The sequence below is a fragment of the Tyto alba genome, unplaced genomic scaffold, assembly GCF_018691265.1.
Source record: "Tyto alba isolate M040663 unplaced genomic scaffold, T.alba_DEE_v4.0 Super-Scaffold_1, whole genome shotgun sequence".
NCBI classification, from domain to species: Eukaryota; Metazoa; Chordata; class Aves; order Strigiformes; family Tytonidae; genus Tyto; species Tyto alba.
The window spans coordinates 16467463-16491798 of record NW_024881261.1 but is presented as its reverse complement, the minus strand read 5'-3'; the positions used below and the strand labels follow the sequence as shown (position 1 = coordinate 16491798).

Sequence of the window (24336 nt, the reverse complement as noted above, 5' to 3'; positions counted from 1 at the left end):
GCGCCGAGCCGCGCTCCCGTCCCGCTCGGCAGGCACGGCCGGCGGCAGCAGGCGGGCAGCGGCGATGCCGCGGGCAAGCGACCCCTCGGGGGGCCGGGTCACGGCGCTGCTGGCCCTGGCGCTGGCGCTGGCCGGGTCCCCGGGCGGCGGGCAGCACTACGACTACTACGGCTGGCAGCCCGAGAGCCTGCCCCACGGGCGCTTCTACGGGCGGGAGCCACAGTGCCTCGACATCCCGCCCGACATGCAGCTCTGCCGCGACGTGGGCTACAAGCGCATGCGGCTGCCCAACCTGCTGGAGCATGAGACCATGGCTGAGGCCAAGCAGCAGGCTGGCAGCTGGGTGCCCCTGCTCGCCAAGCAGTGCCACACCGACACCCAGCTCTTCCTCTGCTCCCTCTTTGCCCCCGTCTGCCTCGACCGGCCCGTCTACCCCTGCCGCTCTCTCTGCGAGGTGGTGCGTGACTCCTGTGCCCCCGTCATGGAGTCCTATGGCTTCCCCTGGCCCGAGATGCTGCACTGCAGCAAGTTCCCCTCCGACCATGAACTCTGCATCGCCGTCCAGTTTGGGAATAGCAAGGCCACCCCACCACCAGGTAAGTGGGAAGGGCACCATGAGGGGATGGGGATGCAGGTGGGGCACCTGCCATCAGTGTCTCGCCATGTAGCTGGGGACCCGCACGCAGGGTACCCCTGTGGAGCCCCCACACCCCTATTCCTGCACTCCTTGAATCAGAGCCTGAGGCACTGGCACTGACCAAGGACCCTCTGTCTGCAGCTGGACACGAGTGGGCACAGTACCAGCAGCATCAGCTGCTTTGTCTGGGCACCGCTCGCTGCCCAGGGGAGCCGGGCACCCAGCTGCCTGCACAAAGCTGCCCCAGGACAGGGGAGAGAAAAGCAGCCATGGGAGCAGCACTAGGGGTGAACAGGGGATGGTGTGGAAGCCACTGGGGGACCTGCCACAGAGCTGTGTCCCTCTCCTCCCGCGGGGTCCCATCCCAGCAGCAACGAGCATCCTGCATCCTGCGGGTCTCAGCCCCATGCTGCTGTCACAAGGTCCTCTCAGGCAGCAGAGATGACATCATACAAAGGCAGCCCAGGGTCAGGATCAAGGCTGTGACACCCTTCAGGCTGGGGCCACCCTCACTGCTGCTGCTGTGCCCCAAAGTGTTGGCATCTGGATGGAGCATGTCCCATATGCCATCCACTCCTGGGCATGTGTGTGTGTGTGTGTGTGTGTGTGTGCTGGGATGCTGGCCAGCGAGGTGCTCTGTGACCCCCACCTCACCCCAGAACAGCTGCCAAGGGAGCAGAGTTGCTGCTGGGGCTCTTGCAGCGTGTCCCTGCAGAGCTGGCCCGGGTGACAGGCGCCAGCAGCAGGGAGCTGTGACAGTGGCTGGTCTCTCACCACAGTGTCCAAGATCTGTACCCAGTGTGAGATGGAGCACAAGGCGGATGGCATGATGGAGCAGATGTGCTCCAGTGATTTTGGTGAGTGTTGGGGGAACTTCCTCACCCATCCTTGAACAAGGGACTGCCTTCCCGAGCTCTGATAGCCCAGGTGGGGTTTGGCCAGAGGGCTCAGTTGTATGGGCACAGCCCTGGGGGAGACCTCCCCCGGAGCCATTTCCTTGGACCCTATGTGCGTTGGATGGGTGCACCTCAGGAGAAGACAGTGGTGGCGGGACAGGCAGAATGGGACATTGGGGAGGGTCACTGGAAGCCTCTGCTGAACCCCTCCCCCTGTCAGCCCCTTCCCCACCCCACACAGTAACTTCCCCAGACAACCTTCTACTGGGTCCCACCCCAGGAATGGGCTGCATCCTGTCCTACACAGGCAACTGGCCCAGATCCCCCCCCCCCAGCAGTGCCCCACAGCAGTCCCCCCACCCCGAACTATGCCCCATGGCTGTCCCACACAGTGGTGAAGATGCGCATCAAGGAGATGACGGAGGAGAACGGGGAGCGGCGGCTGGTGGCCGCCCAGAAGAAGAAGGTGCTGAAGCTGGGCCCACTCAAGCGGAAAGACACCAAGAAGATGGTCCTGCACATGAGGAACGCCGGCGCCTGCCCCTGCCCCCAGCTTGACAGCCTCAGCGGCAGCTTCCTGGTGATGGGCCGCAAGGTGGGCAGCCGCCTGCTCCTCCTCGCCATCTACCCCTGGCAGAAGCACAACAAGGAAATGAAGTTCGCCGTCAAGTTCATGTTTTCCTACCCCTGCCCCCTCTACCACCCCCTGCTCTATGGGGCTGGGCAGCATTAGGCTCTGCCCACCCTGCCCCACCCTAGGACTCCTGCACTGACCTGACGCTACACCCCTGGCATCCCTGGTTGCACCCCAGGACCCCAGCTCTGCTCCCTTCAACTCCTTAGCTGTGCGCCAGGACTCTGCTCTGCACCCCCAGGATTCTCAACTGCATTTTTGGCAGCCTTGATCCACAGTCAGGACCCCTGCCTACTCCTGAAAGTCCTGCTCTGCACCCCTGAGACCCTTGTTCTGCTCCCATGACCCCTGCCCACACCCAGGAACTTAGGTTGCACCCAGGACCCTTGCTCTGCATGCTTATGAGCCCTGATCTGCACCAGAGACCCTTGGCTACTTACTCTTAAGCCCCCTGCCCGGCACCCCAGGGACCCTTGCATGCACTTAGGATCCCTGCTTGGCTCTCTTGGGACCCCTTAGCTGTGCCTGAGACCGCTATCCTGCACCTCTGTGTTCCCTGCCCAGCTCCTTCATGACATGCCCCAGACCCTCAGCCCCCTCAAATCCACCAGAGCATCTCATACCCTCACTTTAAGCTCACACCCCAGCCACGAATGATCCCACCTTCACAGGGACCCACCCCAGCCATGGCAGATCCCTCCTGCCCCACTGTCCCCACAGACTGGCCCCCTCAAGACCAAGTGCCCAGAGTAGCACGGCCCCTGCCTGGGCTCCTCCACCCTTCCCATCCCACATGTTTCAGTGAAGGGGGGCTCCACCGCCAAGCCCCCCAGACCAGCCCTGCTGCATCCCTCACACCCACTCCCACTAAGACCCAGCCCAGGCACCTATTGCCCATCCACACCACAGTAAATTATTCCACCTCGGAGAGCCCTGTGTCCAGCTCCCTGTGGTTCGTGGCCAATTGCCCCTTGGGGCTCCCTCGAGGACCCCAGGAAGGATGGGAGGGGGTCTCCTGGTCCTGCCCTCTGAGGAGTGGGGGCAGCCTGGGCTCCGGCCCTAGCTCTGCTCCAGAGCCCGAGGCTGGGCAGCCCGGCCAAGCCGAGGGATGAGGCTCCCAGCAGTCGCAGGCATGGCTGAAGGCTCAGGTACCCCTGCCACATCAGGAAGCCTGGGAGGGGGGTGAGATGTGGAGGATGGGGGGGGCGGACAGGGGCATCACTGGTGCTGCTGAAACCCCACAGCTTGTTCTGAGGGTGTTTGCCAGAGAGGTTTCTCCCTCTGTCACCCCTGGGGGTCAGATCCACAGGCTGGGAGTTGGAAGCACATGCGAGGAGCCTGGCACTGAGCACAGTAGGGGGCAGACCCTGGACCAGGCAGTCTCCATCCCTGGGCACCCCACCTCCATGCCACCTGAAAACCCTGTCTGCAGCCCCCAGCCAGCCCTGCTCAGCTGCCAGACCTCCCACCCCACAACCTCCAGCCTCCTCCCACAAGGTTCCCTGGGGCCACCCACCTGCACCAGCTAGGACCACCCCCCCCCAGCAGCACCAGGACCGGGATGGCCCTCAGCCTGGCCCCGCTGATGGCAGCAGGGTGCTGCCGCTCGCCTCAGCTCCCCCCAGTCCTGGAGCAGAAGCTGCCTCTGCCCCAGCAGCCTCCCCAAATCCCAGCAGGCAAGGGGGGGTGCAGCCCACCCGCCCCAGTCCCACTCCAGTCCTGTTTACCCAGTGCATTCTTGCGTCCACCCGTCCCGCTGGGTGAGGGAGGCACGAAGGCAGCCGCCGGGATATTTACCCAGCGCCTGGCTGCCTGACACTGCGGCTTCTCACCGGAGCTGGCCCCGCCACAGGAGAGCCTCCCGGGACAAGAGGGGAATTGAGGCTGCGGGACGCCTGTGCCCACCCTCCTCCCAGCTGACAAGGCCACTGGGCACCTGCCCCATGCCAGGGTGATCCCCCCCTTCCTCTGCCCCTCCTTGGGCCCCACAGGCCACCCCTCAGAGCCCCACAGGGCGCTCACACCCTGCCCCAGCCAGGGGGACATGCCCCTGACCCGCAGCCAGCCAGGGACGTGGGGCACCCACCCCCTGCCACAGCCTCACACTGGGGGCAGGCGGTTACTGCCCCCACCCTCCAACCTGGCCAACATGGAAAAAAAAAAAATGCAGAATAAACTCAAATACTGTTAGAAGGTTATGTTCAGAGCAAGGCTGCTGAGCCTGCTGCCATAGGAATAAACATCATCAATTATGTCATTTTACTGCAAAACTTAAAGTGTGCAAATAAAACCCCATCTCCCACAGTCCAAGTTTATCTGTAGACCTCTGTATTTTGCGTCATTAGCATCTTTCCAGGGAGTGTTTAGACATACATGGCCATTGCGCTCATTGCTCCAAGTGTTTTCTCTAGAAAGACAAGGAACTTCTCTCTACCTCCCACTCTAGTCTGTCTGAGCTTTACAGCTCAACCCCCCCCACCCCTTGCAGACCAGTTCTCACCCCATTGCAAATACAGCCCCCCACCCACAAACATAATCCCACGGCTCTTGAGGTGCTACGCAGCCCCCCCCCCAGCGTTACAGCTGCTCCACCGCTCTCAGTAATTGCTGAGCCCCCTGCATTCCAGCCCCCCCCCCCACACACACACCCCCCCTGGCTTTGGAGCACGTCCAGCACAACTCAGACACCCTCATCATCACTGCCAACTCCAGCTTTTCCCCAAGTTTCTATCGGGCACAACTTGAGGAAGGGGTTTATGAGCCCACATCCAAGAAGAGGGCTCAGGCTGCCCCACACGAGCTGCCATGCTGGCGGAGTGTACAATCAGCAGCAAGATTTGGGTCCCCAGCACCATTTCAGGCCGGTGGGTGTCAGAGCCTGGTGGGCACTAAGCAACGCCAGCCCAAGAGCACCATCCCCAGCCAGGGGGAGCTGCAGCTGGCTGGCACGGACCCAGGCCATGGCCATGCCCAGCTGCATGGCAGCCAGGGTCACATTCCTGGCATAGCTGGTAGCTTTGCTGTTCGCTCAGGGAAAGGTCACCCTTGTGCGCGAAGGCAGCTGCCGGGACCACCGCCTGGGTAGGCCAGGGGAAGGAGCAGCCCCGGGGGGGGGGGGGGAAGGAAGCCCAGCAGCTCTGGCCAGAGCTGAGCTTCTCCATGGCTCCAGCCCAGCAGGATGTGGCCCTGGCACAGCCAAGGAGGTGCAGCTGCACACAGCCCTGAGCAGGGGGCAAACGAGGGCACAGCATGACAGAAGATGGAAACCCCAGTCAGCAAGGAGAGCTGGTGGGGGAGACACGCCGCTTCCCTGTGACCACCTGCAGGACAACGGGGCCAAGGCCACCGAGGCACCCAGGTGACCCGAGACTGGGACAGCTTTCACTCAGGCAACACAAGAGCCAGCTCAGGGCAAGAGATTTATTGGTCATTCTCTATATACACTTATATATTAATCTGTAGTAAAAAGCAGCAGTCACTATGTGCACAGAGCAGCACCAACTCATGCTTCTTCTCACGCTGCAGCTGGAGACCTGGCCACACAGCCCAGCCCAAACTTACCTTCTTGCCTCCTCTGTGCTACAGTCAAATACGGTGGGGGGAGACTAAATGTGCAGGCAGTGAAGCCAAGGAGCAGAGGAGTGACTAAAGGGTCTCGGTTGAGCCAGGACCAAAGACCACATCTCCTGGGGCTTCGGGTAGAGCTCCGACTTGATCCCAAAAATACAGTCACCTAACACAGTGCTGGGAAAGGTAAGGACAGAGCCCTGAGGTTGTTCTGCCCTACCCGGGAGGTAGAGGTAGGACTGCAAGTGGGAAGGATGGCTCTTCCATCACTGAGCCAGCTCACAGGGCTTGGGCAGGTACGTGACAGGGGGCAGCGAGGGCCAGGGAGCACCCAGGGCTTGGAGCAGCTGCAGGGATGAGGCACGGCTGTGGGCAGTGCTCCGCGCTGGGACCCAGCTGGTGCAGCAGATGCCATGTGGCAAGGAGGGCTGGTCTGCTCCCAGCCTGGTGCTGGCAGGAGGAGCAGTGAGCGCAAGCATCCTCTGGCAGGGTGACACCACGCTGGGCACCAAGCAGTCCAGGCTCCTGGCTGCAAGGGTACCCGCAGTCCCGGGTGTCAGGCAGTGCCGGACCCAGGAGCTGGCTGGGCCTGTTTCAGTCACTTGATGAGCACCTGGTTGCACAGAGCACACACAAACACCGTCTCCCTCTGAGCCTCCGGGGCTGGAAAGGAAAGCAGGTGTCAGCGATGTTCCCCTGCTCCACCCTGGGGCTAAGGACCCCAGCCACGGAGCTGCTCACCCATCACCGCTCTGTCTCGAGCCAGGATGCACTGGGCAGGTCCTGTCTACCCTCCCCACCAGGTCTGGGGTGAATCCCTGCAGCAGACAGCAGATGTGGGAGCAGGAGCTCTCCTTCCTCCACCTTTCCACTCACCCGTGGCTCCCATCACAGCTTTCGGGACTTTGAAGGAACAACACCTGGAGCAGAAGCTGTTCCCACAGTTACTGCAGCTCCGCTGTGGAGAGAGATGGAGATGAGACTCTACTCTAGGCCCACTCCCAGCCCTCCCCATCAAACTCCAGTGCCAAAGCACTGCTAACAGCAGTCCCTGCTGAAAGGGAGTGTGTGCAAGCCCTGAGCTCAGCAACAGCAGAGGGGTCATCTGCCAACACCTGGAGAAATCATCCAGGCCTAACACTGGATCTGCATTCAAGTATGCTCCAACATCACAGGCAGCCTGTGCCCAACCTGAGAAAGCACTGGGAGCACAGGCTCTGGAAGCTTTAAGGACACTATATAATTTTCTGTGCTGTAACCCGGGTGGGACACAAACTTCAGAGTCCCAGATGTATATCAGACTAACCCAGGAGTGAGGGGAGGGGGTTATGAGTCTGGAAAACAGGAGGCAGCAGGAAGACAGCAATGTGAGTCTGGCGAGGACAAGAGATATGTCCTTCCCAGAACTGGCCAGGGGACCATGCGCCAAGCATCACGTGCAGGGGCTCAGATAAGACAAGGGTGGTCCTTGCTCCTCTAGTTCCCACAAGCAGACCCATGCTCGGCTTCACCAGAAAGCTCTCAGGCCACAGTAAATGGGCTAAGCCAGGACAGAGAGCACCTGCCTTCTATACCAGCACACACTCGTTTGGCCTGAGGCATCTTCCTAAGGAGCAAACAGGCAGAGGCACAATGGATCCCTGGCACTATTAGGCATGTGACAACACCCAGAACTTAGCTGAGGTCATCTGCTGCTGGCTGTGACTGCGGCCAGCCACCTGAGCTGTTGGTGAAAGCCAGGGCAAGCCAGACACATGCAACACCTCTGCCCCAGGTGCAGGCAGCAAGCTGGAGTAGAAGCTGAAGACTCACCCTCTTCTTGAGCACAGAGAATGTGGCTGCACAGCCCGTGCAGCTCCCTGGAAGAAAGAGAGCAGAGGTCAGGCAGGGCTCTGCTGCCCGGGACTGCGAGAGGTACAGGAACACCCACAGCTGTTGTAAAGGCTCAGCTTGGAGACAACATTGCTGCACCCTCCCATCCTCACCCTTCCTAGCAGGGCTGGGAACATCTTCCCCATGGAAGGGAGAGGTCATTGAAGGTGTCAGCACAGACCTAGCAGCTACCACACCATTCTGTCCACTCCCACATCAGTGGTTACTACTGGGAGCAGCACAGACCCCACACTGCTGAGCTCCCCAAGCAGTGCCTGCTCCCAGACTTACCGAAGTTGTTGCTGGGGTAGCGCTTGCGCAGGCGCTCAGTCAGGCGTGACACCTTGCTGCGGATCACCTCATTTTTGCTCATAAAACCATTGTCTGGGAGGCTGAGGTCAAAATCTGCTGAGCACTGAGAGCTCTCGTCATCCTCCTGCAGAGAGCAGAGCCCGCTGAGCACAGAGGGGTGGCTGGGGGCATGCTCGAGGGCTGCAGGACAGCCCACCCCAGAGGTGGGCACCCAACAAGCAGGATGCTCCACCTGGCATCGCCACAAGCCACTAGCAAACCAGGCAGAGGCTGCCAGCTGCAGCTGGGATTAGATGCCCCTCCTGCACACCTTGGCATGGCTGTACTCACCATGACCAGGAGCTGGTTCTCCTTCTCCCGCAGCATAGGACAGAGAGGAGAGGCAGTACAGATGGAGTCAAAGGTGCCCAGCCCTGCAGCCACCCTCCATGAGTATCCAGCTTGCCCACCAAGGCCCTCAGCCCTTCCCACCTCAGCTGCCCCACAGGCACAGCCCACCCCCACCAGCCTCAAACCTCGATAGCATCTTTGAATTCTTCGTCAGGCTCTGCCTCCTCCGCCTCCTCCACACTGCCGGGGGTAAGGTCCTGCGAGAGATTCACAGAGCTAGCCCTGCTGTACCCCCACCCCTGTCCAAAGGTGGGCCCACACTTCTGCAGCAGGTTCCAAGACAAAGGACCAGGCCCCTGGCAGCCCCATGAGAAGACATGAGTCCCAGAAGGTGAGGTGAGCCCCTGCCATCCCAGACTGCATCCTTACATGTAGCAAAAGGAATGAGCCAAGCCCGCAGTGCAGCAAGGAAGGCCTCCAGTAACTCAGGAGGGTCTCAACGGCTTCCAGCAAAGCTGGCAGATAGTTTGTGGGTAGAGGGACACAGGCACAGTCAGACCTAGAGGCCAACCTTGAAGCTCCCACCCCACAGCTGCCAGCTCTGCCCCTATCTCACCTCTGTGCTGGTGGGTGTGGGAGTCCGATCTGGGGGGGGAGCATCTGGCAGGGTTTCGTCAGGCTCTGGAGTACTCTCGAGGGGTTTGGTGCCCACACACTGCTCGATTGAGGCCTTGAGCTCCATTATCACTGGTAAAAGGGGACCGCGGCTGGAGCAGAGTGGCACTTCCCTTTTCCCAGCCCCACCACAGGAAAGTCAGCTGCAAGAGCCTATCTCCAGGGCTCGAGGTGGGACATTGGCACATACAACCTTCATCCATCAGGTACCCTGAGCCCTCCTCTGCTCACACATCCAAGTTAGGGCAGCAATGAGCCCCCCCACACCTGCCTCAGCTCAGGACAGGAAACAAAAGAGGCCTTAGTCATGGCTCAGCCACAGAGATCTCATCCAACTCTCCTACAGCACGTGCCACAGAACAGGGAGCACCTCCAGCTCTTCTCCTTCCCTCTGACAGCACGTTTTCAAGCCTGTGTCATGCATTGCCACAGGCACCAAGAGCATTTCAAGTCCTGCACAGCAGGGTCAGGGACCGAGAGGGGTGGCGATGCTCACGCACAGGCTGTGTGGCCAGGCCCTGGTTTGCCACAGAGCAGAGGAGAGCAGGAAACAACACCCAGGCCAGAACACACATCAGGAGAGACTCTTGCCTCTCACAGCTAAGCCCCAAAATCCCGCCACCCAACCCGGGCTGCTGAGCGCCATCCCTAGGACACTGTTGCCCTCGGGGAGGTTCAGGTCCCATGGCAGAGCCCAACACAGGACACTGGGCTCACATGAAGGTGCTGGGAGAGCTTCAGAGGGCCTTTCCCGAGCCTATCCCACACAGGCCACTTCCAGGGGCATCTCTTACCTTGGTAGAACTGGGTGTTGCCCAGGAAGAGAGTGCTGTTGAGGATAGCCAGGACCCAGCAGAGGGGCAGCAGATAAAGGATGCAGACAGAGCCCAGAAGTGCCCCATAAAACCTGGGAAGGAACAGCAGGACACTGCAGTCAAGACAGAGCAACTCACACCACAGCACAAGCCCCCTTCCTTCATCTGGTCCTCCACCTGCTCTCCAAGTACCAAATACATCAAAAAGCTCCACAGGCCTGGCCGGGCCCCTCTCCCCGCTGAGCCCACTGCGGGATGCCTGACCCAATATTACTCACTGGGAAGAGACAGTGGGGTTCTCCCAGTACAGTACACGGTACACTGTCTCGCAGCTGCAGCACATCCCGCTCAGGAATCCCTCCAGCTGGATCAGGCTGTGAATGAGACCTCATGGTCACAAAAAGGCCGCCACAAACACACACCCTGGCTCCCCCACACTCCTCTGATTTACGGCAGCCAGGCCAGCACGAACCCAGGACCTCCGCAGCCATGCGGAAGCCTTTCTGGCTGCAGAGGCCCCTGGAGCCCTGCAGCCCAGAGGGCTCCCGAGACTCACAAGCTCTTGACCTGGGCGATGGCCTCCTGGCGCGAGAGCTGCACCCTGCGCAGGTCCTCCCGGCGGACACTGTGGTACCGCCTGCGCACCAGCTCCGGCTCCGAGGGCCGGGCCCGGCACGTCTCCTGCAGGTAGCCCAGCAGGGCCGGCAGCACAACCAACAGGGCGAGCACCGAGTACCAGGCGGCTGGAAAAAGGCAGGAGAGCGTCAACCCAGGGTGCCCAGGGAGGCGGCCGGCCCTGTCCCGTCCCCCCCCCCCACACACACACACGCACCTTGGCCGAGGGTGAGCAGGAGGAAGTTGAGGCCGAGGCAGACGAGGAGGGAGCACAGGGGCCGCTGCCACCTGCGGAGGGAAAGGAGGGTGAGGGACGTGAGGCCCCGGGGATGGTCCCGGTCCCGGTCCCGGTCCGCACCTACCGGAGAAGGGAGCGGACGCCCTCGGCGGCGTCGCGCAGCGGCTCCAGGTAGAGCTCCAGCCGCCGGTAGCTCCGCACCAGCTCCAGCAGGTCGAAAGCGGCGGCGGCCTTGGGCAGCGACGGCTCCGGCGGGGCCTCACAGCCCCCCGCTGCCCCTTCGGGGCCGCCCGCTGCCCCGTCCCGCTCCACCACCTGCATGACGGGACGGGCTGGGGGGCGGCGGGACCGGGGACCGAGACCAGCACCCCACTCCGCACCCTGACTTCCGTGATCAGCCAGGTGCGCCGTGACCTCATGCGCAGCGCTGGCGCGCAGCCAATCAGAAGAGCCGGGCTACCAAGCGTAACAGAAGCCCCGCCCCTCTGTGGGCAAAGGGGCGGAAGTGGCTTCGGCCCCGGAAGTAGCGGCGGTTCGGCCCCGGCCCCGCCCGCAGGGGCCCAGGGGCGGCGGGGCGGGCTCGCGGGTGTGCGGTGAGTCCTGTGACCGGTCTGGGCCCCGTGGGTCCGGTCTAGATACGGGGCTCGGCCCTGGGGCAAATCTGGGTCCCGGACCGGTCCCAATCCGGGTCTGGTCCAGTCTAGTACTCACTCAGTCCCAGTCCAGGGCTGGGCACTGATGCTGATCTGACCCTGATCTGGGACTCTGTCCCAGCCTGGGTCTGACCCTGATCCCGGGCTCAGTCCCAGACTGGGTTTGACCCTAATCTCGGTCTAATCCTGATCCCGGGCTCAGTCCCAGACTGGGTCTCAGCCCACCCAGCTCCCACCCATATCAGGGCACTGATTTTGTCCCCATGGGCTCCATTGCCAGGGCACCTCTCCACAAGGAGAGGCCAGCCCTGCACCAGGGTTCCCTGAGAGGGAGCGGGGGGTTCCGCCCAGGCCCGTGAGCGTGGCTGGCAGCTCATCCACTGCCTCTCCATGCCCCCCGGAGCCACCCAGTCCTGGCTGTGCTGGCACTGCCCTGCACAGCCCCCTGCAGCCCCACTCCCAAGGCCCCGGGTGCCCCAGGCCCACCAGATTGCTTGTGGTAGGTGCTTGCAGTGGGGCCAGGCTGCTGGCTCCCAGGGGTGCTCTGGGGACCCTAGGCTGCAACCACTGCCAAAATGGGAGGGTGCCAGCCCTTAATACTCCATGCAACCTTGATAACCCTATGCGCAGGGGTCAGCGCTGCTGCCAGTGGCTCACAGGGCACGTGCCCTATAGGCAGAGGGCTAGGTGGCCTGGTGACACCCCAGCTACGGGTAGAGGTCCAAGGCTGATCCCCATCCCAGGAGATGCTGGCTGCCCCCAGCCTGCTCCAGCTCTTCAGGGGCCCAACAGCGTGGGCACGACTGCCCAGCAGTGTCCCGGCCCCAGGGACAGAGAGTCCTTTCAGCCCAGAGTGACGAAGCCCATAGGAATGCAGCTCCATCCTGTCCTCAGCATGTCCCTGGGGCCACTCATCCCGAGGGACTTGGCCTGTCTCTGGATGGGGCAGTGGGAGCAGGGACAGCCCATCCCCAAGGACAGAGCCTCTCTACCAGGAATAGTGGCTCAGCACCAAGGAGCTTGCCCTCAACCCCAGAGCACACCAGGACATGACCACGGCCAGAGGCTCCAGGCAGGGAGGCCCCAGGGTGCAGGGCTACAGAGCCAGCTGTGATCTCAGCTCAGACCCTGTCCCCAGCAGGTCCCAGCCCCGGCACAAAGCCTCAGACACGCGGAGAGTGCCAACGTTGCTTTATTTGGAAGGTGAATCCATAGGCACCGGAGAGGGGGTTCAAAGAGGACAGAGCCGGCGTGACAGGCAGAGCTGCAGAAAGCCAGGGAAAGGCACTTGTGGTGGCAGAAGCCCCTCTGGGCATTTTGGGCAGCCTGGGCCAGGGGCTGCACTGCAGCAGGAGGGGGCAGGCAGTGTCAGGGACCAGCCCTGACACAGGGTAGGGGCAGCACATCCTGCCCAGGAATAAGGGGTAGGTGATCCAGGGGCTGGCAGGGCCCCTAAGCATGAGAGGAAATCGGCTGAGACAGCACCTCATGATGGAAGCGGTGACCCAACACCAACCCCGAAGCCCTCCAAGCCCCAGAGGGATCACTGCTGCTGCTCTCCACCCCAAAAAAGGCACCAGGGAACCCCAGGCAACAGCCAGAGCCTGTGGCCAGATGCTGGGGACACCCGTCCTGCTGATCTGAGCCCACGCAGAGACTGGAGCAGACCCTCCCTCGCAGCGGGAGTGATGGAGAGGGCCTGGCTCCAGGCAGGGCAAGCAGGGCTTGTGGCAGGGCAGCCCCAGTGCGGTGCTCCTCCAAAAATTCCCAGTCTCTGGCTGCCCGTTTCTTCAGCTGGCCCTACACAGCCTCCTCAGGGCTTGGCACCCGGTGGGCTCTGGAGGCTGATCCAGGGCTGGCCCAGCTCCGCTGCCTACATCTTCTTCTCCTGTTCCTCAAGACAGGCTGTGTCCCAACGCCTGGCCCCAGCTCCCCTGCAGCCACGGTGCCAGCGGCAGCCCAGCACCGCCATGCTGCTGCGCTCACCCTTCCCCCCCACCCCACCGTGGTCTCTGGACAGCGCAGGGCCCTGAGATGGAGTCAGAGAGTCCCGAAATGAGAGTTTTCTGGGATGATAAATCAAGCGCTGCAGAGCCAGGGCAGGGCTGCGGGCCAGTCTCCAGTGCTGCCGGTAAGGCCGTGCCTGTCCTTGTCGGAGCAGCCAGTGGCTCTGGGTGGCTCAGAGCCACACACCTCGCTGCAGGAGGGGCAAGGGGGAGAGAACAACCTCGTGCCCCGCACCCTTCAACCCCAGGCCCCACCCCGGGGTAGTATGAACCCCAAGGCCGGAGGAATTTATCCCCTGCCCAGGGTCACAGAAGCAGGCTACGGCCCCACTCGCCCTTCCCCTCGCCCCACAGTGATGGAGGCCTCGCTGCCCGGTGTGGGCTCAGCCCCCAAACAGGACAGCGTGTCCAGGGGGGCCGGGGTGATGCCGCGTCAGGCTGCGTGGGACCGGGGTGTCTCCACACGCCCAGAACACGGAGCAGGGAGGGGCTGAGCCCCGCGGGGCTCCGGCAAGACGGCGGATGTGTTCAGGCCAGACAGGAGGAGGGGCCCGGGCTGGGGAAGCCGAGATCAGAGCCTCCGTCAGGGACTTGTGGAGGCGCCGCGCCATTGGGAACTGCAGGAAGGGGGCTGCCAGCGGGTCGGGTGGGGTTATGCCCACCCAACCCCGCTATGTACCACTGCCCCCTGCTCGGCTCCCCCAGGCCAGTCCCCCTCCGCCCCAGGGACAGGTCGGCACCCACCTGAACGTGCAGCATCTGCAAGGCCAGGGGCACAGGAGGTGGGCAGGGGCCCTGGGGGGCTCCCAGGAATTGGGGTCCCTCTTACGGGCTCTCCGCTTGAGTCCTTCCACTTGCAATAGCCTACATCTGTCCAGGGGTGGGAGAGGGGCCTGTGCAGACGCTGGGTGTCCACGCTGTCTCGGCAGGATGCAGGGGAAGCCATGCTCGGGGAAGGCCCCCGTCTGTCCATCCGTCTGCGCAGGAGTCTCTGGAGGAAGCGCGGTGCAGTCAGCCAGGAGGGGATGGGGCGGCGGGGTCACTTCGTCCCAAAGGGGGGCCGTGCTCCATCCGCGGGTGAGGAGAAGGGGAGCCGAGCGCCGCGGGGTCTCAGATGATGTCGCGCTGGTCCCGGCAGCGCCGCGACAGGCAGTAGAGCCCGGAGAAGAGGTACAGGCAGGCAGCGATGCCTCCGCAGACGGAGGCGCTCAGGTAGGCACCGTAGAGGCAGTGCTGGCTGTAGCCCGGCAGGTTGCAATAGCTTTTCCGCCCAGCCTTGTAGCCCATGATGCCGGTGGCGGCCGCGTAGAGCCCCATGCCCAGCGCCAGGTCGTGCACCAGGTTGGTGAGGAGCCAGCGGGAGCCCAGCCAGGGCACCAGCGCCCAGCGCCCCAGCAGGCTCAGCCCGAAGAGGGCCAGGGTGAGCAGCCAGACCAGGACGGCGGCGAAGAGGGCAAAGTGGGCCGCCCCCTCGTACTTGTGAGCCGCCACCGTCACCCAGAAGGCAGCGCCCAGGGCCAGCTGCCCCAGGCGCAGCAAGCCCAGTGGACTCCGCAGGTAGGCGCGGTGGAGGCCGAGGGACCCGCGGGCCGGCGGCCCCGGGGGCGGCGGCACTGCCGGGGGAGCCGTGCGGGCCATGGCGGGGCCCTGCCTGCTCCGGCGCGGCTCGGGCGGGACTCAGGGCCCCGGCGGCGACTTCCTCCCCCGGTCGCTGCCAAACATCTGGCGCTTAACGGTCCTCCCCGCCCGGGGCCTCTCTCCTCTCCTCCCCGCCCCGCCTCCGCGCCCCGCCGCGCCTCCCCCCCAGCCCACCGACGGCGGCGGCCGCCGCGCCGCTCCCGTCCGGCCACCGACGGGGCGCGGGAGGCGGCGGGGGGAGAACGGGATGTGGTGGGGGGGGGGGGGGGGGAGAGCACCGGAACCCCGCGCGGCGGACGGTGCCGGGGCGGAGGGGGGGGGGCGAACACCGGGGCTCCCCCCTACGTCACCCGGGATTCCCCCCTCGGTGTGACGCGCGCCAAGCCTCCGCCCGGGGGCGGGGCGTTATCCCCCCCTCCACTGGCGTCACTTACGCCACGTGGCCCCGCTCCGAGAGGCGGTGCGGCCGCGCCCCTCGGCTCTGATTGGCCCGGTCCGCAAGGCGGGGGGGGGCGCGGGTTGGCAACGCGGCGCGTGAATGAACGGGGCGCGCGGCGCGGCGGGACCCCGGGGCAGCGGCGCCGTCCCTGGGCCTGTGCGAGGGCGCTGGCGGGGCGGGACCGGGCCGGGCCGGGCCCTGCGTGCCGGGCCGGGCGCCTCCCGCGTTCCCGGGACGGCCCCGCCCGCGCGGCTGGCCTCCTGCCCGCCGCCCCGGCCCGCCCTCTCCTTCCCCCCCGCCGCCCGCCCTTCCTCACCGGGCGTCCGCGTGGGATCGCCCGGTCCGGAGCCTGACACCGTCGCTCTGGTGCCCGCAGCGGCCGGGACCATGGGCACACCGGCCTCGGTGGTGAGCGACCCTCCGGGCCGGGCGGCGCCCGCGGCCCGCGGCCGCAAGCGGGCCTCGGCCAACATCTTCCAGGGCGTGGGGCTGCCGGAGCTGCGGAGCCTGTTCCGGAGCGGCGGGGCCGAGCGGCCCGAGGAGCGCGCCCGCCTCGTCTGGCGGTACGCGGGGCAGCGGCGCATGGCGCGGGCCCTGCGGCGGCTCCGGCGGCGGCGGCCGGCCCGGCCCGGCGGCGGGATGGCGGCTCTGCGGCGCTTCGGCCGCCTGCGGTACGTGCGGGCCGGGGCAGAGGGGGAACCGGGGGAAAGCGCTGCCGGGCCGCGCCGCTGACACCGGCCTCTTCCCCGCAGGATCGTGGAGAAGGAGCGGGAAGGCGGCCGTGGGGCCGAGGCACCCTCGGGGTCCACGTAAGCAGCGCGGAGCAGCCAGGACACGGAGGACTGGGGGCTCTCCGAGGACACTACATGTACCGGACAGGGTGCAAGGGTTAATAAAAGGTGGACGGTGGTGTCTGCGTGAGGCTCTGGCTTCGTCCTGCCAACCCCCAGCCTTCCACCAGGGCAGCAGGACCTTGGTCCGGGCCCTTGTACTGGACCCCACGCACAGGGAACAGCCCAAACCTGCTCTAGGGTGCGGCCAAGACACAGAGGTGAAGGGCAGCTCTGTTATTCAGACGGGTGCATGGTTTAAATACGTTACATACATTTCTACAGTGCATTAGAACAATACATTTTGGATCAGAGATGCAGCTGGGCCTGGCTGGGGAGCTGGGGTCTCACTGCTACCCACCCTGTGCTTGCACAGCCAGTGCTGAGCCCCCTCCCCACACAGGAGACAAGGGAGCTGCCCTCCCCCCTGCCAGGCTCAAGCAGCAGAGCTCCAACCTGCCTTAATTTCCCCCCCACACCCCCCAAAGATGGGCTAACAGGACAGAGAAACCCAACACCAGCTTCCCCTCATCAGCAGGAGAAGCCGCAGCTCAAGGCAAGCAGATGCAGGCAGCAGCCCTGGTACCGTTATACAACACAAGCACAGAGGCTTCGGGACAGAGAGGGGCTCACTGCCTCACCCCCCCCCAACACAGCAGGCCTGTGGGATTGTCAGCACCGAGGCAGCCAGGAGCCCATGCTGGCTCCCTCTGTGCTCCCATCACGCCTCCTACCCATGCAGCAGAAGAGTTCCTCTGGCCCTTCCCCTTCCCTGGCAGCCCCCTGCCCCTTGGGGGGGCCCTAGGCACAGACAAGGCTGGCATGATGCTGGCTGCACAGCAGCCAGGGAGCTTGCTGGGAGCAGGAACAAAAGCCAAGCAAGAGCAGCCTTGGAGACCTGGCAGGAGGGAAGGACTGGGGCAGGAGAGGGGGAGAGGGCACTCACACCCACCCTCAACCTGCTCCAGCTGGAGGGGTGGGGGGGGCCACTAAGCTACAGCCCCTCCCAGAGCTGCCTGCTCTTCACAAGGACAAGCCAGCACCTCTTTCCCCTTAGTGTCTAACTGCACCCAAGCCAGCCCCGTGAGTTGTCCCTCGTATGTCCCCTCCTCGAGCCCCCAGCCAGAGAACAGCCGTTCATTGTGGTCCCCACTGCGCCAGCAGGCAGCAGGAACTCCCCCTGAGGAAAGCAGCGTGCACGGGGTTGGGGCAGAGGAGGGACAGTGGAGGAGTACAGCACACCTCTGGGGGAAGGGAGAGGGTAAAACCCGCTACAGGCCTTCCCAGCCCAGCAGTCAGCATGGCAGGGAAGAAAAGGGCCAGGGGCTGGTGTAAAGGGCTGGACGGATCCTGGCCTGGGCAGCCTGCTCATCCCAGCCCCAAGCAGGGGTGCTCAGAACCACATGCAGGTCGAGGAAGGGAGGCAGAGGCAGGGTCCCAGCCAAACCACGGCTCCTGGAAGATTCCCACACTTCCCCCTGGGTTCTGCCCCAGGCAGGGCACTGAGCTCCAACGGAGCTGGGGAGAGACCGTGCCCAACCTGCCTGGCTCCTCCAGTTCAGCTGCAGGTTCCTCCAGCCACACCTGCTCGCTCTACCCAGAAGGTTGAGTCCCAGCCACAGGAGCCAGTGGTGGCCTGGCTCCTCTCGCAGTGCTAGTCCAAGGTGGCCAAACCCTGCCCGCTGCTCCCACAGCTACCACCATGAGAAGAAAGGCTTCCGGCTCTGGAAGCTCTGCGTGTAGGACTCGCTGGCGGTGCGCTGGTGGGAACGTGCTGTTTCCACAATCACAGGCGGCATCTGAACCAGGTGCAGGGGGCTCTTCCCATCTTTCAGTGCCTGAGTCAGGTTCAAGATCTGTATGGCACAACAGAGGAAAGCCTGAGCTTCTCTGCCAGAGCAACAGAGAGGGTCTACCCCAGCACCCTTCCTGCCACAGAGGCAAGACAAGGCTCTGCACCTCATCCATCCGCTTTCCCTACACACAGCTTACCTGGCCTCTCATGACAGCAATCTGCTTGTGAAACTGTCCCCTGTCAAAGCCAGGGTCTTTCTGTAAGAAAGAGCAGAGAACACAGTGGGATCAACCTGCTGCCCCATGTCATGCAAGAGATGCCTATTCCCCAAGCAAGCCTCTCTCCTCCTGTTCCACAGGTTTCCTGCTTCTCCCCACATGGAATCTTCAACTCCTGGCAGAGGGATACTCTGCTATGCCTCAGCCCAGAAACACTGTCTGGAGATTGGCCACCTTTCTGTCCCCTGAAGTCTTGACAGGGAGCTCCCCAATACCACCCCCACTTTCCTTCCTCCCAAGCCATCCACACCTTAAAGAGCTCATACAGATCTTCTTCCAGATCCTTGACAAAGTTGGGGTCTGAGATCTTGGGAAGAATCAGGTCCTTGATCTCCTGTGAAAAGGGGATTTTGGCCTGGGGCAGCCATGCCCAGTAGAATGGATCTGTGGGAGGAAGCAGGAGACATTAGAGCTGGGGAAGGCAAAGGATAGTGCCACATGCCCCTGGGTGCCAGATCACCTGCATCTCGGAGACAGGGTCCAGCACCTGCTTCCTACAGTCTCTGCTGCGGCAGAGTTGCCCATGAACCCAGAAGGTTTGAAGGACAACCCTAGCCCTCTCCTCTCCAGCTCTTGAGGAAGATGCCCGAGCACAGAGTTGCACGCCTCACCAAGGTGCCCTGGCACAGCTTGAGGGACTCACATGCTCTCCAGGAGTCCGGGTGTTTCAAGGGAAAAGCCAAACCGTTGTCTATAGCAGCCAGCTTGATGATGGGCTCCTTCACCACCACCCAGTCGCTGTCCTGGAAGGAAGCAAAACATCTCACAAGGAGGCCCCCCCAGCAGGAACACTCCCTCTCCCACTCACTGCAGCCCTGCTTCCAGGATCTTTGCCCTGGCTACCACAGCAGCCTCTCACCCGCAGCGTGGCCCCTTGTCCACAGAGAAACACTGTCTGCTTTGAGTGGGAGGCAGACAAAGCTGATCCCTGCTCCAGGCCTCATCCCAAGGATGCACAGGTCCAGCAATACCAGTTCCTCCCCCACAGAACCCAGCTGCATCCTCACAGAGTCCCACTAGGCCACAAACCACCAATGCAAAGGGCAACAAAAGGCTCAGGAGACAAGATCAGGCCTCCACATGCTCAGAAACCCAAGCCAGCTGGGAAATTTCTCAGCCCGCCTTCCAGGCAGGCAGCTTGCAGGAACACAGCCCCCTGTGGAGCCCCTGCCTGGGAAGAGCCACTCACCCGCACGCCCGCGCTGTCCAGGGGACAGTCGTACTTGATGAGCCAGTTGTCATTGCCCCGATCTGCAGGGAGATAAAGCCAGCTGTGTCAGCACCAGGACATGCCTGCACCACATTGGGCAGATGATTACTCCCCCTCTAACCCAGAAGTGAGACAGACCACTTTTAAGCCCAAGCTCTACCTGAGAGGCCTTGAGCTTGCTGCAGGCCTGGGAAGCCACATCAACGCCCACACAACCAGCCCTGGAGACTGAAGAGGTCTACATATCCCCAGCCTGCAAGCCCCAGAGTGCTACTCCAACCCCCTCCAGCCTGCAGGAACTCAGAAGTCCAGCATGAGATGGGATATAGGGGCACAGTCAGGTGCTGGATTTCCAGATGTCCCTCGATCCTTGCAGCTGGCAAACTTTCACTCCAGCACTGGGGTGGATCCAGATCTCCCAGAATGCAGGCCAGCAGCCAGAGCACGGCCACAGTGGTGGGCAGCCACAGCAGCTGCGCTCTACCCAGAGGCAGCAACCAAGTGGTGTTGAGAGGAGTTTTAGGTGCCAGGAAGAGATGCCAAGCCCCTGCCACCCTCCCCTTTTTCCAGCTGGCAGGATGTGAAGGAGCAGGCAGCATCCCACACCACGCAGCCGGCCCTACCCGTGTTCCTGATGATGTAGTCCAGTACCACCAGCCGCTCGAACTGCAGCAGCAGCTGCCGGTTGGTGTTCTCTGGGAGCGGCTCAGCCTCAAACCGCCGCAGCCAGTAGTCAGCATCCTTGTAGCCTTCCACAAAGAGCTGGAAGGAACCCACCTGAAGCAAGGAGAGGCTGCATTACAGGAGGACGGAGAAGCGGTGACAGGCAGGCGCGCAGGGTGGCAGCCCTACCTTGGGTGGCAGACCAATACGGTTGAAGCGCTGGCCGACTTTCGGCACCTTCTCCAGTGCCAGCCTCTTTCCTCGGGACTTCACCCTGTCAATGGCACTGTAGTTAAAGGTCTCGCTGGCCAGATACACCACCTGAGGGGACAGGAGTGCAGACATCAGCAGGGGCACCTGGTAATTGTCACAGGACTGGCTGATAAAACCAAGATACAGCATTTCCCACGGCTCTGCCCAGCACAAGGATCCCCACGGTTTGAGCAGGAGCAGTCCTGGTCCAGAGCTCTCAACACATCTCCGAGGTCAGCAGTGCCAAAAGACAAGGTGCAAGCAGAGCTGTGCAGAAGCACATGAAAGCCTCCCCGGGGTGAGATCCCAGCAGCTGACCCCTCACCTTCGTGCGGGGCACGATGTTGAGTTCCAGTTTCTGGTCCACCAGGCTAGCACCTGCCTCCGACAGGTAGCCCTGGTTGAGGACGAGGCAGTCTCTCCCAAAGCAGCATGGACAGCACAATTTCTGCAGCCACTTGGTCCATTTGGGGTTCAGATGCCCATACGGCTCTTCATTCTTAGGCTTGAAGACACCGATGATTTTCTGTGAGTGGGAAAGAGGAGGGGTGATTCAAGTGTGCTGGCAGAGTTAAGACACTCCCCCCGCCCCCCCAAGTCAACCCACAGCAGGAACACTCAGGAACTGGACCAGAACATCCCCTCACTGGGGCAATAACCAGCCCCTGGGACCAGGCAGACCCTGCAGCTCCCAGGAGGGATGTGGGCAGGGGCTGGGATGGACCCTTCCCCAGCCAGTGCCCTTTCTCACAAGAGCAGAGTGCTGCCTGAAGAACTTCGTAACCCAGCTCAGACACCTGGAAACAACCCTCCTTGTTCCAAAAGACATCAGTGATGATGCTATCCCCTGGTAAACATCACAGTGACCTTTGCATGGCTGGGGAGAGCTACTGCTCACCGCTGCTCATTACGCCATGCAGGAGAGGGAGGGGGATAGTGATCCCTGCCCTGGCTCCAAAATCCATTGAACGGAGCTGATTCCAAACTGACCAGAAGAAATGGGACCATAACATTTGAGCAGCTGGAAGACCCCCAAGGAGCCCAGGACTCTGTGCTGGGGTGGGACCCAGCTAGAGACATCAGAGGGGCTGGCTCTCTGAGTACACTGTGGGCAAGTGAACACAGGCAGCTCCAAACTGGCCACCAGCTGGTACCAGCAGCACCCCTCACCCCTCAATCCAGTCTCACACACATCAACACAGCAGCGGGGACAGCAGCACAGGTACCTCACCACTGCAGAGGGCATGGAAGCTGCACCGTCACCACGCCAGCACTGCCAAGCCACACAGCTGAGACAAGGGCCAGGGCAGGAGCAAGGCCACCTGTCCCCATGGGCCAGGCATCCCTGGGGGGCTTGCACAGCAGCTCTGGGCCAGCAGCCCCTGCTCCAGGGTGACTCAGCAGCACACACGACCTGCCCTCCTCCCCATGACTTGTGCCAGCTCTGGCCTGAGTGGGTGGCACTTCCCCAAGCTGAGCTCCTGCCACAATGAGCCCCAGCAACTCAGTGGGAAACCCCAGTGCAATCCCAGTCTGCCAGGGGCCAGAAGCCAACCCAGGGCAGGCAGGACCAAGGTTTTGTCCACCAGAAAGAAGAAAAGGAAGGGTTTGAGAGAAAAGGACCACTTCAGCCATCCCCAGATCACATGGAAGAGCCAGTTCCCCAGAGCAGGCAGGAAGGCAATCTTCTCATCAGCCCCGCATGAAGGCACATGACTGCCAACACGTCCTTGGATATCTTTCCTACAAGAGGCTTGTCAGGAGCTCTGGCAGCACAGAACTCTGTGCTCCATAGAGATATCCCAGTAGAGCAAGGCCCAGCCAAGCAGGGACAGTGCAGCAGCAGAGTCCAGAAGCCTGGCAGCACAGCATCCCCATCCAGACAGACCAGTGCCAGGAACAGCACTGGCAGGGAAAACAGGTCTGCCTGGCACCATCAGTGAGGTAGAGAGAGCCAGGCCAGCTCAGAGGCACAGCCAGCAGTTGGGGTAACCACAGCTACTGGGGAACCACATCCCCTGTGACAGCTCAGGCCCTGTTAGCCCAGAGGGAAACAGGCACAAGAGAAAAGTTTTTCTGCCGATGCCCTCACCTCCTGCCCACAATCACAGCACACTGCACTCTGTTCTGTGCTAGCAGCAGGGAGGTTTTGGTGACCCCGGGCAGCAGCCACAGAAACCAGACACACACCAAATTCACTGACAGCAGGGCAGTCCAGGGAACCTGCCAGGTGCCATGGCCAGAAGTAGATGGACTTTGGCTACTCACACGTATCCTCCACCAGCCCTCGCCAAGCTCGGGTCTCCTACAGCCAGGCAGCCTCTGCCCTGCCACCCCCTGGCAGCTCATCCAGGTGCCCACCCCAGCAACACCACATCTCATATTGGGGAACAGGAGGGAGCAGGAAGGCAGTAGGAAGAAGTGTGTATTGCCCCACAGCCCACCAGCTCAGCGGGGACCTGCCTGCCACAGCTCCCAGGAGCCAGGCACCACCCGGGCAGGAAAACTAGGGCACACCAGAAAGCACAGTCCTGCTTCCCAGGAAGCATCCCGGCACACGCACAGCAAGGGAGTCACGGGAAGGAGCAACAGCTCAAGTGATCAGGCTGGGTGCTGCAGGTCACAAGACAAGCTGCCTTGTGCTGAACACACATCCAGTCAGTGGTGTGGAGATGGCTGCCACACAGCTGACCAGATCTATAGGGAACAACCTATATGCCAAGGACTTTGCCTTGATTATATCAACCGTGCAGCCACAGAGGAGACATCTCACTCCAGTCCCACAGGCCAAAACCCAGCTCAGCTCTGAGTCGCAAGCCCTAGGGCTGGAGTCACTGTGGTCAGGAGATGCTGACTGTGGTCAGGAGATGCTGATGCACAGGCCCGGGGGAGAGGGTGGCCCTTCCTCTTCGGGCACGAGAGCCACGGAAGAGGCTGAAGCAGCACTTGGACACAACAGCGCACACACACACACACACACACCCGCTGCTGGTGCCGCTGCACTTCTCCCCGGGGGAAGCCCAGGGCGGCTCCAGCCACTCCTACCAGCCCCGCCACGGCCGGTCACCCCCGGGCCAGCACCACCGGTTCCCCGGGAAGCGGTCGGCCACCCCCGCGTCGCGGGCAGACGGGGCCGAGGCCGGCTCACCCCCTGCGGGTCCTTGACGAAGTAGCTGCCGCTGGAGCCCTGCGAGATGCGCTCAGGGAAGATGCCGCGCTCGCTGGCCAGCTCGGCCCGCCGCACCACCTCGGCGAACTCGGGGTCCTCGGGGAAGTCGTTCCGCTCCCGCTGAGCCGCCGCCGCCGCTGCCGCCTGCGCCTGGGCCTGCGCCGCCGCCTGGGCCTGCGCCTGGGCCTGCGCCGCCGCCGGGCCCCGCGCCCCGCGCTCCAGCAGCGGCTGCCGCTCGCGGTCGCGGCCGCCGGGGGAGCCGGGAGGGGAAGGCAGCGGCGGCGGCGGGGCGGGGGGGGCCGCGGGGGGCGGGAGGGAGCGCACAGCCCCTCCCGGCAGCCCGTAGTCGGGGCCCTGCGCCCGCTCCGGCGACACCAGCGGGCTCGTCTCGTCCATCGCGCCCGCCCGGCCCCGCCGCGCCACCCGCCGCTTCCGCTCGCGTCACCGCGCCGGCACGCCCCATTGGCTGCTCCGCCCACGCCCCGCCCCGCCCCGGGCGTCGCCGTGGGAACCGCACCCGTCGCCGGGGCGGTGGCGGGCCTGGAGGCTCCTCCCCCCCCCCCAAAGCATCGCACCGCTCGTCCGTGGGGGCCGCGAAGGGGAGTCCGCGGGGGCTGGCACGAGTGCCCCACGCAAAGATGGCCGCTCGGGAGCGGCGGCCCCTTCTGCCCTTCGCAAAGATGGCGGGCAGGGCGGGGGCGCTGCCCCGCTGGCGGCGCGCCCGGGGAGGAGAACGCGTTGCCCCACATAAAGATGGCGGCTGGCGAGGGCGTGCTTGAGAGGCTGGCCAATGAGCAGCCGCGTTGCTAGCC

General features: G+C 63.3%; 5 protein-coding genes across 7 annotated transcripts; 2 read left to right on the top strand and 3 right to left on the bottom strand.

Moving 5' to 3' along the window:
- Nucleotides 1–4477, top strand: SFRP5 (secreted frizzled related protein 5). Its single transcript, XM_032994434.2, has 3 exons — nucleotides 1–596; nucleotides 1417–1494; nucleotides 1926–4477. Exons 1-3 carry the CDS (start codon nucleotides 65–67, stop codon nucleotides 2264–2266), a joined length of 951 nt encoding a protein of 316 aa, XP_032850325.2. The 5' UTR covers nucleotides 1–64; the 3' UTR covers nucleotides 2267–4477.
- A 1096-nt stretch (nucleotides 4478–5573) lies between these two features.
- ZFYVE27 (zinc finger FYVE-type containing 27) lies at nucleotides 5574–11023 on the bottom strand. 3 transcript variants are annotated; one of them, XM_032995194.2, is made up of 12 exons: nucleotides 10716–11023; nucleotides 10571–10641; nucleotides 10295–10481; nucleotides 10017–10112; nucleotides 9718–9830; nucleotides 8865–8995; nucleotides 8434–8505; nucleotides 8249–8272; nucleotides 7898–8042; nucleotides 7547–7593; nucleotides 6611–6692; nucleotides 5574–6397 (listed from the first exon to the last, which is right to left on the bottom strand). In XM_032995194.2, exons 1-12 carry the CDS (start codon nucleotides 10910–10912, stop codon nucleotides 6333–6335), a joined length of 1230 nt encoding a protein of 409 aa, XP_032851085.1. In that variant the 5' UTR covers nucleotides 10913–11023; the 3' UTR covers nucleotides 5574–6332. The 3 variants fall into 3 exon arrangements, with proteins under 3 accessions (XP_032851085.1, XP_032851094.1, XP_032851101.1); XM_032995203.2 differs by having other exon boundaries at nucleotides 8249–8269; XM_032995210.2 differs by lacking the exon at nucleotides 8249–8272.
- Nucleotides 11024–12418: 1395 nt separating this feature from the next.
- Nucleotides 12419–15044, bottom strand: MARVELD1 (MARVEL domain containing 1). Its single transcript, XM_032994702.2, has one exon. It carries the CDS (start codon nucleotides 14886–14888, stop codon nucleotides 14361–14363), a length of 528 nt encoding a protein of 175 aa, XP_032850593.1. The 5' UTR covers nucleotides 14889–15044; the 3' UTR covers nucleotides 12419–14360.
- Nucleotides 15045–15447: 403 nt separating this feature from the next.
- Nucleotides 15448–16237, top strand: AVPI1 (arginine vasopressin induced 1). Its single transcript, XM_042791754.1, has 2 exons — nucleotides 15448–15998; nucleotides 16080–16237. Exons 1-2 carry the CDS (start codon nucleotides 15715–15717, stop codon nucleotides 16138–16140), a joined length of 345 nt encoding a protein of 114 aa, XP_042647688.1. The 5' UTR covers nucleotides 15448–15714; the 3' UTR covers nucleotides 16141–16237.
- A 142-nt stretch (nucleotides 16238–16379) lies between these two features.
- PI4K2A (phosphatidylinositol 4-kinase type 2 alpha) lies at nucleotides 16380–24142 on the bottom strand. Its single transcript, XM_032994690.2, has 9 exons — nucleotides 23504–24142; nucleotides 20681–20881; nucleotides 20293–20424; nucleotides 20064–20217; nucleotides 19420–19481; nucleotides 18874–18973; nucleotides 18481–18614; nucleotides 18150–18209; nucleotides 16380–18013 (listed from the first exon to the last, which is right to left on the bottom strand). Exons 1-9 carry the CDS (start codon nucleotides 23918–23920, stop codon nucleotides 17852–17854), a joined length of 1422 nt encoding a protein of 473 aa, XP_032850581.2. The 5' UTR covers nucleotides 23921–24142; the 3' UTR covers nucleotides 16380–17851.
- Between the last annotated feature and the right edge of the window lie 194 nt (nucleotides 24143–24336).